This window comes from Setaria viridis, chromosome 7, assembly GCF_005286985.2.
Source record: "Setaria viridis chromosome 7, Setaria_viridis_v4.0, whole genome shotgun sequence".
Lineage (NCBI taxonomy): Eukaryota > Viridiplantae > Streptophyta > Magnoliopsida > Poales > Poaceae > Setaria > Setaria viridis.
The window spans coordinates 33,021,648-33,037,815 of NC_048269.2; the positions used below are offsets into that span (position 1 = coordinate 33,021,648).

General features: G+C 44.6%; 4 protein-coding genes and 1 non-coding gene across 6 annotated transcripts; 1 reads left to right on the plus strand and 4 right to left on the minus strand.

The window, feature by feature from the left end:
* Positions 1-764: 764 nt before the first annotated feature.
* LOC117864906 (citrate-binding protein) lies at positions 765-1,557 on the minus strand. The gene is made up of 2 exons (XM_034748973.2): positions 1,242-1,557; positions 765-1,157 (listed from the first exon to the last, which is right to left on the minus strand). The coding sequence occupies exons 1-2, from the start codon at positions 1,521-1,523 to the stop codon at positions 765-767; spliced, it is 675 nt and encodes a 224-aa protein (XP_034604864.1). The 5' UTR covers positions 1,524-1,557.
* Positions 1,558-2,145: 588 nt separating this feature from the next.
* Positions 2,146-9,924, plus strand: LOC117864458 (uncharacterized). Of its 2 annotated transcripts, none has more exons than XM_034748572.2 (25): positions 2,146-2,530; positions 3,140-3,305; positions 3,421-3,540; positions 3,694-3,827; positions 3,918-4,077; positions 4,160-4,227; positions 4,596-4,694; positions 4,942-5,057; positions 5,438-5,612; positions 5,688-5,798; positions 5,889-5,967; positions 6,062-6,205; positions 6,285-6,398; positions 6,490-6,608; positions 6,761-6,843; positions 6,921-7,045; positions 7,155-7,275; positions 7,374-7,511; positions 7,856-7,952; positions 8,031-8,156; positions 8,423-8,515; positions 8,606-8,711; positions 8,930-9,075; positions 9,151-9,231; positions 9,453-9,924. In XM_034748572.2, the coding sequence occupies exons 1-25, from the start codon at positions 2,222-2,224 to the stop codon at positions 9,576-9,578; spliced, it is 3,156 nt and encodes a 1,051-aa protein (XP_034604463.1). In that variant the 5' UTR covers positions 2,146-2,221; the 3' UTR covers positions 9,579-9,924. The 2 variants fall into 2 exon arrangements, with proteins under 2 accessions (XP_034604463.1, XP_072151131.1); XM_072295030.1 differs by having other exon boundaries at positions 2,147-2,530; positions 6,927-7,045.
* A 354-nt stretch (positions 9,925-10,278) lies between these two features.
* TRNAT-AGU (transfer RNA threonine (anticodon AGU)) lies at positions 10,279-10,352 on the minus strand. Its single transcript has one exon. It is a non-coding gene; the product is annotated as a tRNA-Thr (tRNA).
* Positions 10,353-10,893: 541 nt separating this feature from the next.
* Positions 10,894-11,852, minus strand: LOC117862452 (abscisic stress-ripening protein 5). The gene is made up of 2 exons (XM_034745930.2): positions 11,525-11,852; positions 10,894-11,389 (listed from the first exon to the last, which is right to left on the minus strand). The coding sequence occupies exons 1-2, from the start codon at positions 11,750-11,752 to the stop codon at positions 11,201-11,203; spliced, it is 417 nt and encodes a 138-aa protein (XP_034601821.1). The 5' UTR covers positions 11,753-11,852; the 3' UTR covers positions 10,894-11,200.
* Positions 11,853-15,580: 3,728 nt separating this feature from the next.
* Positions 15,581-16,119, minus strand: LOC117864907 (egg cell-secreted protein 1.4). The gene is made up of 2 exons (XM_034748974.1): positions 15,969-16,119; positions 15,581-15,885 (listed from the first exon to the last, which is right to left on the minus strand). The coding sequence occupies exons 1-2, from the start codon at positions 16,117-16,119 to the stop codon at positions 15,581-15,583; spliced, it is 456 nt and encodes a 151-aa protein (XP_034604865.1).
* Positions 16,120-16,168: the final 49 nt, after the last annotated feature.

The window sequence follows — 16,168 nt, forward strand, 5'->3', positions numbered from 1 at the left end:
CCGGCCATCTTCATCACAGTCGTTAATCCCCTTGCCCTTCTTCCCCTGCGCCGCCAGGCTTCAGGCCGAGGAGGCCCAGGCAGAAGCCCCCGCCGTCGAGGAAGCGCGAAGCGCCTCGACCTGAGGCTGAGCCGCTCCAGCGCCCCGCAGTAGGAGCTGTGGATTATGTGCAGCAGGCGCGATCGATCTGTGCTCGGACTGCTCCCGCGGCGACGGGTACTCGGACTTGAAGCTCGGGTTGTAGATTCGGAGATCCGGGCGGCAGTTGGGCTTGGGCACCAGCGCCATCGCCGGCGTCAAGCCAGAGAGGACTGCGGTCGCAATTAGATTGGCGTGAATTGAACGGAGCGGCGCCTGTGGGCCTGTGGCGGGGGCGCGAGCTCGACGAAGGGGATCCAAACTAGGTTGCAAGCGTGAGGCCGGAGACCGAGCGGAAGACAATCTAATTGCGACGAAGGGGGGCGAACCTGGTTTGGATCTAGCCCATCTTCAAGAGAACCCAGCCCAACTAATCAATGTCTTCCAAAATTTCAACTCCGGCCCATAAGACAACAGTGATCAAATCTCTCATCCTTCCCCAATCCACAGACACAAGCAACCATATCTTTATTCAACTCTCGTGGCAATATAGAACCTCAAAAAAAAAACCCTCGTGGCATTATATACATATACGGAGACGTAGGCATGTACACGGTATACACAATACAATACCAATTAAATACGCACACGAGTATGTAGCTATTACCCACATCAATCAAATCAATTTAGTGCTTGGTGTAGAGCGTAACGTTTGTCCATCGCGACTCCATGCAGGCGGACTGGTCGTGGTGCTGCATGTACACCCCGAACTTGAAGTAGTAGGAGTCGCTGGGGATGACGCGGGTGCGGAACCTCTCCTGGCCGTCGACGTACACGGCCACCGTCGACGCGGCGACGTCGTGCACGACGTTGAGGCGGAACCACCGGTCGTAGATGCCCGGCTCCACCGCCGCCCCGCTGTAGAAGCGCAGCACGCCGTCGTAGACGTGGAGCATGAGCACGGTGGAGTGCGGCGCGCCCTCCTGGTTGTGGATCTGCATCACCGACACCCCCGACGTCCCCGACGGCACGTACCCGTAGCCCTCGAACTGCCACACCCCCGACGAGTAGTCGTGGCCCTGCAGCAAATAATTGGGCCGGGGGATATGCATCATCACCGAGACACAGGAATTTTAACAGACTGTGCTTAGTTTAATTGTTACCCTGATCTTGACTTCGGACCGGGGGTTGGTGTGGGTGGCGGTGTTGAAGGGCTTGTCGTCCTTGTACACCCAGAACGTCCGCACGCCGTCGCGGTACCGGAACCGCTGCCTCTCCGGCACGTTGTACGGGCTCTGCACCACGAAGTCGCCGTCGGCGAGCTCCACCTTCTCGAACCCGGCGGTGGGGTCCCCACCGGCGCCGGCGGCTAGGGCATGTAGGAGCGTGGCCACGGACACGGCAAGCACCAGGGGAAGAAGCCACGGGCTTGGGAGAGAAGCCATTGCAATAATCTGCGAGCGAGCTGAGGAGGATGTAGCTGTCTTGGTTCACTTCGATTTGCTTGGAAAGACGATCGACTGGCCGGGGTTAAATAGCATGCGGTCAGTGAGTTCGAGCCAAATGATTGGCCATCGACGCGCGTGTGGATGCTTCTCGAGCTCGTGGTTTCATATATTCACACTCAGAGAACAAGAGTGGAAGAGGGACAGGCACCCTTGAACGTCACGACTGACGAGCAGTTCATGCCTCGGACAGGATACTGCGTACGTCGCCGCACGCCGTGCTGGAACGTTCCCGCATCGTGGTCTCCTACGTCCGTATGCTGTGCCTTTTCGTTGGGAATACGACGTGATTTCTTTTCTACTAAAAAAGGGCTCATGGCAAACCTTTGCGTACGAGTACCTGCTAGCTTATCTCAGATGGAGAGTTTATTTTGCACAACCCGGTTTGGCAAACACTCGATCGTCATAGGTAGAGTCACTCCCCCCCCCCCCCCCCCCCCCCCAAAAAAAAATGTTTAAACGTAATTCGTATTGTTGGGCCGTTATCTTCGTATTGCCCAGGTCCGACACATTCATGGGCCTTTTCTCTTTTCAGCCTACTAACGCAAGGAGGATGCTCTTCCTCATTCGAAGCGTGGCTAAACCCTAAACCCGCAACCGCACTCGCCTTCCCGCCGCCGGCGAGCACCGTAGCCACCATGGTCGCCGCCGAATACTCCATAGACCGCAAGCTCTCCAAGCTCGTGGAGGAGGCTCGGCCGAGTGCCGCGGCCCTCCGCGCCGCCGCTCAGGCCGCTGACGCCGTAGCGGAGCTCATCAAGAGGGTGCCGCAGCAGCAGGCGACGCCGGAGGCAGCGCGGGGTTTCATCAGGGACCTGGGGCTAGAAGCGGAGAAGCTCGCGTTCACCTTCCGGCCGCCGGAGGAGGTGCGGCTCGCCGGGAGCCACGCGGCCGGCGCGGTCGCGAGGCCCGATGTCGCTGCGGACCTTCTCGTACGCTTGCCCAAGGTAAGTGCGATTTTTCGAATTCAGCCATTTGATCACTTCAAGGACTGGTTTAGGATCGCGTTCAATAGGGGAACTGTTTAATTTTCACGAGAATCGTTGTGGTTGTTCTACCGATGTAGCTGTTGTGCGACGACGATGCACATTACCTTCAAATTGCTAGTGTTATGTTGGTACCTTGTTCAGGATATCATCTTGTAGAGATTGTAGGTTTGGTAAACATTTCACTTTATTCGATTGACAAATTCGCTGTAAAGGCTGTGCTGAGCTATGCTAATTTGTTCAATCTGTCCTGTCAACGATATTTTTTGTTGGTTGGGAAGATTATAATCACGATAAGTGCTCCTTTGATCAGAATAAACTCCTTTTATCAATCTGGTGGATAGGATCTATAAGGTTCTTGTTATTTCAAATACAATTAACATGGTTGAGTCGTGAAGAGCCTGCAATGGAATATTACATTACAAATTCATAAATCTCTTGCTATTTCAATGGAAAACTAGCTTGCCACGATAGCAGAGTTGACTCTTCTTCTGGATGTTTTTATTTTGCAAGCCGATGTGAATTAAGACCTAGATGCTACTGTGATTTATTTGTATGCGTTTGCTACAGGAATGCTTCCACGAGAAGGATTTCCTAAATCACCGGTACCATGCAAAGAGGTGTCTTTACCTCTGTGTCATTGAGAAGAACTTGAGGTCCTCTCGATTAATCCGCAAAGTTTTATGGTCTACCTTTCAAGATGAGGCTCGAAAGCCTGTGCTTCATGTATATCCAGGTTTTTCTTCTACCAAGCTTCCTTTTTTTCACATCAACGTGCACTCGAGTCTGATACTTCTGTAAGTGGCATTTTCGACGTTACGCTCCTCATTTCAAAACTTCCGTTGGTGCAGCAACTGAAATTGCAGACCTTCCTGGGTTCTATGTCAGAATAATCCCAACTGCGAATTCTTTGTTCAATGTTTCAAAGTTGAATGTATCAACAAGAAACAATGTTCGCGCATATACCAAAGGTGATATACCTTCTTTAAATATGACCAGTTCCATTGTGATGTTGATAGCATTGCTTGTTCTTTGAAACTAGCGTTGTTTTACCACAGTTTTGGCATTTAACATAGTTATATAGTTTTTCCTTTGAAAGTTTGCTGACTGGATTTGTATTTCAGATGGCATAAACCTACCCACAGCAAAGTACAATTGTAGCATATTGGAGGATATGTTTTTGGAGGAAAATGCAGAATTTATAAGCAGCACCGTTGCTGACTGGAAAGCCTTGCAAGAGGCCTTGGTGTTAGTGAAAGTACGCATTTCTTCCTAAACTCTAGTTTGTTTATGCTTATGCATGTGTTCTCTTCCCTTTGAGGCAACCTAATGTTTAGTTCAAATGCAGGTTTGGGCACGTCAAAGAACTTCAATATACACACATGATTGCCTCAACGGGTACTTAATATCTGCCATCCTTGTGTTTCTTACTGTGGACTCCGGAGGAAGCATAATTACTAGATCAATGACTACAAGACAAATTTTCCGTGTCGTGATGAATTTTTTGGGTACATCCAAGCAACAGAAATTTGATTTTCTAGGAATATTTGACCATGTTTACTCTATTGAAGCATATCTGTATTCTTGCAGCAACTTCCAAGGTGTGGGCAAAGGGTTTGGTGATTCAGTCAATGAAGAAGCGTACAATCACCAAAGAGGTTTGCCAACCTTATGCACAAAGTCCATTGCTAAATATATTAGGCATCCTACCTGTATATAACATATATAGAGTAAATAGAATAAGATTTTGCATACAAAATCATAATATCTCCATTTATGTCCTTTTGCCTTAGTTTTTGAACATGGCAATATAGTATGACAATTTGGCATTCCATTCTTAAATGCTTATCTGGTCGTACTTCACCATTGGTTCCTGGTGTTGAGTAATAAAAATACCTGAAGTCACATTGTACCTAATTCTGTTTGCAACCATTGCCCACCGTGCTATCGATTAGTGCAGTAATACTGAGTAATTCTACGTCCTTTTGATCTTCATGATATTCTGATCAAAAGTGAAATGTTTCAGGACATTGCCAATTGCCTGAAAACATTTGATGTTGCCATATGTGATATATCGGGCCACGTAAATCTGTCGTTTCGGATGACAAAGTCTGCTTTTCTAGAGGTATGTACCACGTAAACCCCTTTTCCTTTTCCTTCATTTTCCTTTTCCCTTTTATTTGTATCTCATGTATATCTACCCAAATGCACAACCTTGTGATATAATCCAACAATCCCTGGTAGATGTCTAGTTTAGTATTTTTTAAATTATTCTCATAGTAATGCTGTCTACATCTGTACTCAAGCATTCAAGTTTCTTTGAGTTGTAATCTTGTAATCTCTTCCTTACTCCAATGTCTTTTCTTGTTCAGCTTCAAGATGAGGCAGCTTGTGCGCTTAATTGCCTTGATAAATGCAGAGATGGTGGATTTGAAGAGCTATTTATGACCAAAGTTGACTTTGGTGCTAAGTTTGACTCATGCTTGAGGTATGCTGAAGTATGATGGATCACATTGGTGTATTATGACTTTTACTTGAACCACTATCTGAGTGAGCAGTGCAGCATGTTCAGTCTGAGACTATCTAATTGTTACATTGTGCGTATGTACTTGTGTGGTACACTGATAGTGTTAACTACTTTCGTATGCCCGTATCAAAACTCCATGCTACCACAAAGTTTGGAATAAACATTTCTTTCTTACTTAACATTGGCCCCAGACCCCACTTGTCAGACACACTTTGTATGCTATGTCCACTCTGCACATCTTCACAGTGCCATTGAGCCAATTTTCTGTTTCTATTATAATTTCCAGATTGGAGGCTTTCCCCTCACCTGATCAAGTTCTCACTTGCATTGCTTTCTGTCAGGATAAACTTGAAAGGGAACTCTAAGGTTACTGCATTAAGCTGTTGCGTGGATGATGAATCTTGGAGAATTCTTGAAAAAGATGTTCAGTCTTTGCTGCAACAAGGACTTACAGATAGAACAAAGATGATCCGAGTCCTATGGAGAAGCACGCCTTTCGAATGGAAAATAATGGATGTATGTAATGTCAGCACTAGTATTATTAACCACTTTTCCCTGCAATTCAGTCCACTGACAAGCACAACTTTATAGGGTTTCTCAGAATTTGGTAGCAGTCCCCTGCTCGTTGGCATAATGCTTAGCTCATTGGAAAAGAGTTTTCGTCTTGTGGATATTGGTCCAAACCCTGAGAACCGCAGTGAGGTATTTTTCCTTTTGTAGATTAAAGGACAATGATGTGCTGCCATTATTGCGATCTAACACACTGATATGCATTGTTATTATAATCTCAAGGCTATTAAATTTAGGAAATTTTGGGGAGAGAAAGCTGAACTTAGGAGATTCAAGGATGGAAATATTGCTGAAAGCACAGGTAACTGTTGCATTTTTTTATTTACTCAGTTATCTGAAAAGCATTTATATAAATTTAAGAAATACACTTCTTAATGAATCTTGCTTAACTGCAGTGTGGGAATCTGAATCTTGGGAGAGGCACACAATTATCAAAAGGATCGCTGATTATGTGCTTATGAAACATTTGTCGCTGCAGAAGGATGATTTGACTCATGTTGTTGATCAGCTGGACTTTTGCCTCTTAGTTGATGGCCAAGGTATGTTCCAGATCTTTTTATGATGTTGCTTTATACAGTTTGCATGCCCTTGGTTTTAGGCTTAATTGGAATTATGCAGATCCGGTCTCATCTTCTGGAGCTTTGCTCGAAGCTTTTGATACTTTATCTAAGCAGTTACGTCTGTTGGATGATGTCCCTCTTAAAATATCTACCGTGCAACCCCTAGACTCAGGTTTGACACAGCATCTTTTGTACAGTTTATGCATGATTTAATTTCCACAGGTATGTGACATGTCCTTTCATTTCACTTTTTCTTATGCCAGCTTTTAGGCACACCTCTGTGTTTCCTCCTGAACCTCATCCACTGGCATATGGAAAGAATTCTCAGAGGCTGCCAAATTTCGCAACAACTTGCATTAGATCTATGGAAGTTATGATTCAGGTATAAATTGACTAATATACTCTTTCTTAAATAGTTTGATATATGGTGCTCATTTGCTCAGAAGCTTGCATGTCATGATGTGTATCTGATAGAGCCAGGCTTCATTTTGGGATTTTCTTTTTCACAAATTTCTTCCCTTTTCCACTTTTTAGCTAGAGGGATCTGGTAACTGGCCATTGGATCCTGTGGCCATGGAGAAGACAAAGACTGCATTTCTTTTGAAAATTGGTGAAAGGTAAATATGGTAACATTGAAGGAAAAGAATTGATTGATTGAATTTTCTTTCTGTTCCTTTTGCTCATTCTTGTTTAGTTTCAGCTTGGAGGATCGAGGAATGTATGTTTCAGCCAGTGAAGATGAGGTGAATGTCCTTACATCTGGATACTCATTCTTACTCAAAATATTTCACGAAAGAGGCTTAGTGTTGCAAAAGCAAGGTCAGCTTTTAATTACTATGTATTCAAATAATTCCTTATATTTGCTTATTAGCTACTAGCTACTGCAGAAAGATCATGAGTTCCATAATTTCATTTCGTTACCTCACAGCTGGAGATGATAACACACAAAGTGCTCTATCACAAGATAAGGTGCTTTTTCAGCGGAGCCAGCACTCAAGTATGATTAATGGTCTGCATGGCCGTTACCAGATGTATGGACCAGTAGTCAGGTAACTGTCAAGGTTCTGAATGTTGTTAGTTGAACACCCCATACCGTAAATATGAAGCATACTTAGTAAGCTTGCATTATGTTCTTTCTGTTTCAAAGGCTAGCAAAAAGATGGATATCTGCACATCTGTTTTCTTCAATTATCTCAGAGGAGGCAGTTGAGTTGGTGGTTGCATATCTATTTTTGAAGCCATTCCCATTCCATGCCCCTTCTTCTCGGGTTGCTGGGTTTCTCAGGTAAATTTCTGCAACCTTTCATTAGCCTTCTGATTTACTATCAGTGTTGCTGCTCATTTTATCAGCTTCATTCTTTTTGTTACATCAGAATGGACAGATTCCTGCAATCCTACCAGCTATCTAGTCTGTTAGTTATTTCTTGATTGCTGGAAAAGGTTTGGTTAGTAGTTCTGGTATAGGGAGTAAGGTTTTGTTATAAATCTCATAATCATCCTTTGAAATACAAAATTTTCCCCTCTAAATCCATGTCTCTGGGTTGCATATAGTTAATTGAACATGCAGAGACACAGCAGCTAGAGCCCGAGATGTATAAGTCCTCTGACCAATTACTACAAAAATGACAGGTTTTTGCGGTTGTTATCCAGTTTTGATTGGACCTTTTCACCCATGGTTATTGACATAAATAATGACTTCAATCTGAAGGATGAGAAGGAGATCAATGTCAGTTCTCCGTCTCTTTTCTTTTCATCTTGTTAATTAACCCCCTAGTTCTTAACATATCCATTTATACAACTACAGGAAAACTTCATGATGAGCAGAAAATCTTATGAGCAAAATCCTCATGATATAGAGCCTGCAATGTTTCTCGCTACGTCATATGATAAAGCATCTGAAGCATGGACAAAACAGTCACCAAGCAAGTCGGTATGTGTTTTTTTACTGTTGATAAGATATTTACTGTTGAACGGTATCCATAACAGCTAAGCTATCGAAATATAAATGTTGAAAATGCAATCTATTTCCATTTCTTATGCATAAATGACATTTGTCCCTGTTTGTAGTATTAAATTCTTTCTTGTAATATGATATTGAGAATTTAGCCATAAACAGCATACATTAGCCTATTGTATATGTTTCAGATGGAGTTCTTATTTTTTATTTGTTCACCTTCTGTTTGTTTGTAAGCGTAGGTTCTTAAACGGATGGCTGTTTATGCTAAAAGCAGTGCAGAACTTTTAACAAATCTTATACTAAATGGCCAATCAGGGCAATATACTTGGGAGGTAATTTTATTCTTCTGCTGCTTCATTGGCTCTATCTGGTTTAGTGTCCTTTTTTTTTTTGTACTCAGTATGAATCTTTCCATGCTATAGTGCCTGTTCCAAACACCTATGGGCAATTATGATGCTGTTGTTCTCCTCCATCAAGAGAAGCTTTGCCGTCCCCATCATGTACTTTTCCCTGCCGAGATTCCTAATGGTCAGTTTCACTTATATCAATTACAGTTGCTTCCCAGTTCCATAAGTTACTTGTTGCAGATGTTTTTTTTGCACAAATGCACCACGAAATAATAAAGTATAATTAATTGGATTAGCTGAGCATTTCTTGCTGATTAGGACTCGATTATTTGTTTGATACAATACGCAACCTTCATCCTATTTGATCAAATGTAATCAATTTTTGTAACAACCTTGCAGGTAAGTTGGTGATCTGGGGCAAACCGAGTAAAGATTTCCACCCCTATATGCCACTTAATAAAGGGGTTGTGAAAAGTTTGCATGATGCAAGAGATAAACTTTTGGTAAACTTCGACCCAACTACATACTTCCTGCGAGACTTGAAGGTAAAATTGAAGCTCTTTCTTGAAAAACATGTTCATCCATTTGGTAATAAAATTCTAACATCTTCCTACTTACAGTGTGCATTTCCCAAAACCTTCAAGCTGTGGTATGGTTCAGAAGGAGGAGATGCTGTTGGTCTTACATGGGAGAACCCAAAGGTATTAGCTGTGCTAGGGTCATAGAACATAAGTATTTTTTTCCCTCTTTATCTTCTCAGAAAGAGAAGATCCCTTTTACACTCAGGCAATCACGCTAAACAGACTTGTGCTACTCTGTCTGTTTTGTCAATAAGCACCATCATTCAGAGCTTTCTTTTTTCTTTTGTGTGTCCATGACAATGCAGAAGAATTTAAGTTGTATCGATTTTTACGTGTTGCAGAAGCGTGGCAGAGAGGAGGCCGATGAAACCATGCCAGAGCTGACATCTATCCTTAAGGAGGTTGGAGATGTTGGTAAAGGTTTGGTGAGGGGTGTGTATCTCCTGAAAGCACCAAAGCTTCAGTAAACTACTTTGTGAAGAACTGAAGATCTCAACGAACTAGCTGATGCGCAAGAACGATGCCTTCTATTATTTGCGGGATAGCACAACTTCTAACTGGTTTTTTTCCCACTGGCAAGATAGAAGCATAGGTTCCAGGACAGTGTTTGTGCATGCTGGCAATAGATTAAATGTGGCAATGTTCTCATGAAATCATAATGATCTGTTGTGTTTAAAATTTATACTCGACAACTGAAAAGATAAAAGATCAAAGGTTTTGGGGTCTGTATCCAAATTTTGATTTAGTATATATCGAAATGTATTTTTTGCCACATCTATTGCAATGAGAATGCCAATCCTCAAGCTTCAAGTACCAAGTTGCTTCTATTTTGTTTCATATGAAATGAGTACGAGCAGGTTCTTTGAACGCTGCTAGTCTGCTAATGCCTGTCATGATCTGATTTCGCGATGTGGGAGCTCGAGATTCGGAAACATGATGATGCCGATGTCTCGTCATTTGCAGCTTTTATGCATTTTTGCCTTTCCAAGAGCCGGGAAGACCGTGTCCTTGTACGGTCGACAGCAACTTTGGCTTTTCGAAATTTTTATACAGGTAGTCATCAAATCATTTCTAAAAAAACTTACTAAGAAAATTCTAACAGTGTCGGCCTTATACGGTTGACAAGCACTATGAAGAAAATGAAGCGTTAACAGAACCAAAAAACGATGCTCTCGTTGAGAGTCGAACTCAAGACCTCCCGCTTACTAAACGGGTGCTCTAACCAACTGAGCTACGAGAGCTTTTATGGTCGTATTTTAAAAAAGTAAAATAAACCATCACTAACAAACACTGCGGAGTAATGCTGAGAGCGTGGTAGCAAGTTTTTCCCCATCTATGTTTGATCGGTGTATAATTTTTTCGTCAAAACCAAGAAATGATTAACTCGTCTTTTTCATTTAATCCTCGTGATTATCTGCTGTCACTGGACACGTAATTGCTGCTCCTATTTCCTGATTCCCACGCATCGTTGGTCTCTCTCTTCGCGCCACCTTATTGCAGCCGACGCGAAACAGGCGGCCATGAAGGGACGTTCAATACTGGAATTCCTTCTTTTTTTTTTGGTCATGCAACGATCAAAAGTGGATGGAGGTATACTTATAGTTGGCAAGTATGCATACCCATTTTCGTTGTTTGCGGGTGTGACCGCTCACTGGCTGGTTGCAAGTAGTTTTTATCTTTGTATTTTTTTTCTCTTTAATAAAACTTTGCGGCAACTCTCTTGCCACCCTTTAAAAAAAACAATATGTATATCCATCCCACGACGACACGACAAGCAATGTATAGCCACGCAAATTAGAGTTGCATACATTTTTTCATTCGTACGTACTGTACGACATACACACACATAGATACATGACGACGGATCACGTACGAAGCCACGTATACGGAACCCGTGGCCCCCTTATTCAACACACGCATACATGTATGTACGTACGCAGGAAAGCCAAAATACACACACCGGGCGCGCGGGCCCGCCTCTCAGTCTCACACTCTCACACACGCGCAGCATATATATACGCGGAGAAATTAAGAAGCGCATACTATGTAGACAAGAGATACACGTCGGTGCTGGTGCAGATGAGCTAGATCAGCCGAAGAGGTGGTGGTGCTTCTTCTCGCCGCCGGCCTCCTCGGCGTCCTTGTGGTCCTTCTTCTTCTCGTGGTGCTCGTGGAAGGCGAAGCCGCCGGAGCCCACGGCCGCCGCCGCCGCGACCTCCTCCTCGATCTTGTGCCGGTGCGCGTGCTCGGGGTCCTTCTTCGCCTCGTGCTTCTCGTACTGCATGCACACAAGGAATTATTTAACTCAGAGCCAAAGTTCATTCGCGTCGCGGCCGATAGATCACACAGTGAAATTAAAGATTGATCAGCACAACGAAGGAAGCACGAAAGATCGAGGAGGAGGAGGACGTACAAGAGCGAAGGCGCCGGCGGCGACGGCGCCTGCCTCGCCGAGGTGCTGCTTGTGCTTGTGCTCCTTCTCCTCCTTCTTGTACGTGTCGTACTCGTCCTCGCCGGTGGACACCACCTCCGTCACGGTCGCCTCCGTGTACTCGCCGTACCCGCCGGCGGGCTGCTCCGCCGCCTCATCGTCCTTCTTGTGGTTGAAGAGGTGGTGGTGGTGGTGCTTCTCCTCCGCCATGGATGAAACGGGACGGCCTTGTTGAAGCGCGAGAGTGACAATAGGATGGTGGTGCTTGCTTGGTAGCTGATGTGTTTGGCTTACTTGTGTTGCTGCTTGGCACCTCGGCACTTGCTCGCGTTATATAGGCGGAGAGCCGGCCGGCCAGCGGAATGGGACGGTCGTTAACTGCTGACGTGGGTTATTGCGATGTGGAAATACGTACACGTATAATAAGCTAAACACCCGACACGTGTACATACTTTGTTGCGTAGCGCATTATGAAACCGTGGACGCTGGATTCATGATCAACTTGACGGTCCTTGGCAAATGGTTCCATCTATCTCCACAAGTGCAAGGAAAAACTTCACCAGCAATTTCAACCTCTGTCATGGAGCAATTTCAACGATCCTTCCATTTTAAAATATAGATTATTTTAGTTTTTTAATATATAATTTTTGTTATGTATCTCGATATAATATTATATTTAAATACATAGCAAAATATATATATTTAGAAAAGCTTAGTGCTCCCTCCGTTCCAAATTGTAGATCGTTTTAGCTTTTTTAGTTTATAGATATTATTACGCACCTAGACATACACTGTGTCTAGATGCATAATAATATATATGAATCTAGAAAAAAACCAAAACGACCTACAATTTCGAATGGAGGGAATAATCAATAATATGAAAGTATGGTACTTTGGCCATTATGAAAAAGGTTATCTTGTACTATCAAAACTGCTGTAGGTTTATGCACAACAATAAGTTGTTCTATGCAACATGTGTCATAATTCATAAAATATATATGTTCCGATATTTCGTGGCTGCAAAATCAACAGCAAAATGAGAAATGCCGTACTCACATATGAATCTACGTGCACTGCCCACCGGCCGGCACCGGACCGGGTACCGTAGGGCAGCGGGCAGTGGGTCCCGCGATAGTAGTGGCCGGCACGGCCCCGCCGACCTCTTGAATTGGCGATTGGCTGACTCCGCTCGAAGTCGACGTACAGTGTCGGCAGATGGATAATCCGTCTTACTAGAATATTCCGAGATCGATCAGCACTCTAATCATAGATATAAATATAATGGTATGACAGATTTATTTGAAGCGGCCAATATTTTGCATATCAAATCAAATCTGTGAATAATTCGCTAAGAAAAGTCGCTCGTGTAAAAATATTCTATTTGAGCTAGTTGTATTATTGGATATCCATGAACTTCACTGCTAGTGCACTATTTGTGCAATTGTGCATGGTATCTGTGCAATCAAGGGAGCTGAAAATTAGTTCTCCACAAACTTTTAACGCAAATCAAGGAAGCTGGTTCTCAAGATCAAAATGTGATCTACAGGTATTTGTATCTCGCATGAATATGACGATATTGTTTGTGGCTTAAGCAATCTCTGGCAATCCTTTTCTCCTTTAGCATTAACTTTGAGCAAAGGCATGATCAACGATGTGATGCAATTGCATCACAAGAGGGAGAAGGTGTCGGCCGGTTAAACAAAAGGCTAGATATGGCTTCCCTCGCATATCACACGGAATGATGGCGACCCAAACCAAGATATTTATTCCTCTTTGATTTGGGGGTCCTGATTCGAATAGACTTTGTCTAGGTCTAGTAGACTGATCGAGATAGAAATTAACATTTTAACGCCCAACTTTGTCTACTCATGTCAAAGATGAATAAATTCGCCGTGAATTATAGGCATTTTCCGGATATTTTTGGCGACAGAATTCATATTTTTCTGTAGGATACACACTTCTTTTTTTTTTGCGAATCTGTAGGATACACACTTGATCAGCTACTTGTGGGTTCTTTAGGATATGAAATTATATGATTAGTGTGTTTTGTATCCTAAGTGTTGTTGCGGTTGTGCACTGTGCTGTCATTATTATGCCGCAGATGGACCGTTCCCTCCTGAAAACGAAATCCACAAGCATGTGAGCACCTAGTTGCGACAAGGAATATATGATAAATACATCTATTGTACATTTTTAAGAAACGTAATATGTTCATTGCAACTAACTAAAGGTGAGTTTGGCAAATTGGGCTAATACATCCATCCGTTGTAACCACACATTCAGAAAAAAGAAATCTCCATTCCTTTTTAGAATAAAGAAACACCAACTTGGCAATCTGTGGGGCAGAATTCCCCAACTAATTGTAATTAAATGATGACATTTCCTAATAACTCTATCTTGACAACGAGAGCGTGTTCACTATTTTCTTGTTTTCACCAAGGGGCGTTGTTCTTCGAAGCTTCTATGCATCAATCAATCAGTGCCGATTATAAAGTGACAAAAAAACAGGAAATACACATGGGACCTAGGTCCTCCACGAGAAGGAAAACCAAGATAGTGTACTATATGTGCGGTCATTTGTGCTTCTTTTAAGCCGCTGCGAGCTGCGACTATTTTGCAGCTGCAGCCAGCAAGCAGCAGCTTAGCTACTTGGATTTGCAGCTGCAGCTAAAGCCACTGCAAAGTAGCATAAACGAACAGGCTCTATCTAATTTGAAAAAAAATAAAAAATAAATTTAAAGACTATTTTCGGTACTTTGTCCTATCAATTTGGTAATCTTTAGTACTTCTCTTCAAATACTTCCTTTGTTTCCACCGTTAGATTTTTCAGGATGGACGACTCTTATTTTTTCCAACCATTCTAAAATTTCTAAAAAAACAAATTAAGGTTTCCTCGTTGGAGTGAAAAGAGGCACGTAATTTTCAGTTATGGAATACTACTCATGAGTCATGACTGGTCAGTAGGGAAGCACACACCAACTAATTAAGCTAAGCACCAGTTCAACAAGAAGAATCATCAACTTAACTTTGTAAAAGCTCGGGGAAAAGATGATTCAAGTAAAACAAGATTTGTGCTTGGTGACTGAGTGCCTTTAGCACCGATCCAAAGCAGTGATGGTACGTAGGTTGGGAACTTTGGATCCAATCGAAGGCATCAATAATGCAGGCAGCTGCTGCCGGCCTGCATCTCCATCTCCATCTCCATCTCCATTATTGCTGGCCGGTCGATGTGGCGTTGCATCGAATCGCGCCAGGGAGAGCCCTTATCAGTAGCGGTACAGATGGACAGGCACCATGCTGATGCAGAGATCGATCAGCGAACTGGAAAGATACACATGGATGATCGATGGCTGAATAGAGAATGGGTGGCTGTCCGTGGTGCGGTGGAGCCTCTTTCGGATGATGGGCAGCATCTCTCTGCACGTTGCCACTTGGTAGTGTACTCGATCGGCTCCGTGCAACCAATTCGTGTCATAAAACGAGCCAGATTTTTTTTGGTTTTTTTTGCGTTTCTTTTCTTAAAAGAAATGTGGCAAGGATTTCTCTTGTCTTAGTCTTGAGTGTAGCTATGCCGCTAGCGCTAGGGACGATGAACAAAAAGCGCAATAGTGCCCTGTCTACCTAAGAAGAAAGAGAGGCTGGACAACAAATTCACAGGGCTCAGCCCAAATCGTCCTGCGTGGTGGGCCGCTGCAAACCTCAGAACACATCGAACGATCGAGCCCACGTGCGGCTCCGGCCTCAAAACGCTGGCTTGGTTGTGCACCCTTTGACCACGCCCCCCCCCCCCCCCCCCCCCCCCCCCCCCCCCCCCCCCCAAAAAAAAAGGAAAAAGAAAGAAAGAAATGAACCATCAATCATGAGCATGCTGGTACACTCAATCCGTTTTATTAGCCTTGCACCATCATCGTTGGCACATTCTTACAAAACCAGAAACACAATGTGTATATTCAGCAGCAAACGTGCGCGTGTAGAAGCCCAAGGCCCAAGCAAATTGACACTGGCACGGAGCTTTTTTATTGGAGGATCCCGACACGATCACACGAGAGGCTTCCCGGGCGCGGGGACGGGCCCCGCGGGGGGCGGGCTGCCCTTGTGTGCGGCCTCGGCGTCACAAAACCCGCGCAGGACGTCGGCCTCCTCGGCGGTGAAGCCGGCGGCGGCGAGCATGGAGGGCCAGCAGTGCCGCGTGGCGCCGCGGATGGCGACGCAGCACTCGGGCCCGATGTACGACTCGCCGTTGACGAAGAAGAGCACGATCTCGCTCGTGCACGACCCCAGCCTCGTCAGCGCGTCCCAGCACTCCGCGAAACCGCCGGCGCCGCCGCCGTCCTCGCCGGCCTCTGCACGTGAACAGATCAGGTTTGTTAGATACAACAAGAAAAGTTAGCAGGAGAACGAGCTAGCTAGTTAATCTTAAGTTCACCGTCGAGGGAGACGGAGAAGGCGCGCAGGCGAGCCGCCAGAGGCGGGGCGGCGGAGGTGGGGGCGCCCCGGCCAGCGTCGGCCGCAGGAGCCGTCGCGGCGAGGAAGACGAGCAGCGCGACGGCGGCGGCGAGACGTAGGAGCTGCGCCATTGCTTTGCTTCGACTACTATGTGTGTTACGGCAGTGGAGTGGCTGCAGG

Bases quoted from the DNA above. Each gene is read 5' to 3' on its own strand.
- LOC117864906 (XM_034748973.2), bottom strand. From the start codon at position 1,523: ATGGCTTCTCTCCCAAGCCCGTGGCTTCTTCCCCTGGTGCTTGCCGTG. The intron at 1,158-1,241 runs GTAACAATTAAA...TATTTGCTGCAG, and splicing joins GGTCCGAAGTCAAGATCAGG to GGCCACGACTACTCGTCGGG.
- LOC117864458 (XM_034748572.2), top strand. From the start codon at position 2,222: ATGGTCGCCGCCGAATACTCCATAGACCGCAAGCTCTCCAAGCTCGTG. The intron at 4,228-4,595 runs GTTTGCCAACCT...GAAATGTTTCAG, and splicing joins AGCGTACAATCACCAAAGAG to GACATTGCCAATTGCCTGAA. The intron at 7,276-7,373 runs GTAACTGTCAAG...TCTGTTTCAAAG, and splicing joins ATGTATGGACCAGTAGTCAG to GCTAGCAAAAAGATGGATAT.
- LOC117862452 (XM_034745930.2), bottom strand. From the start codon at position 11,752: ATGGCGGAGGAGAAGCACCACCACCACCACCTCTTCAACCACAAGAAG. The intron at 11,390-11,524 runs GTACGTCCTCCT...GTGTGCATGCAG, and splicing joins CCGCCGGCGCCTTCGCTCTT to TACGAGAAGCACGAGGCGAA.
- LOC117864907 (XM_034748974.1), bottom strand. From the start codon at position 16,119: ATGGCGCAGCTCCTACGTCTCGCCGCCGCCGTCGCGCTGCTCGTCTTC. The intron at 15,886-15,968 runs GTGAACTTAAGA...GTTCACGTGCAG, and splicing joins CTTCTCCGTCTCCCTCGACG to AGGCCGGCGAGGACGGCGGC.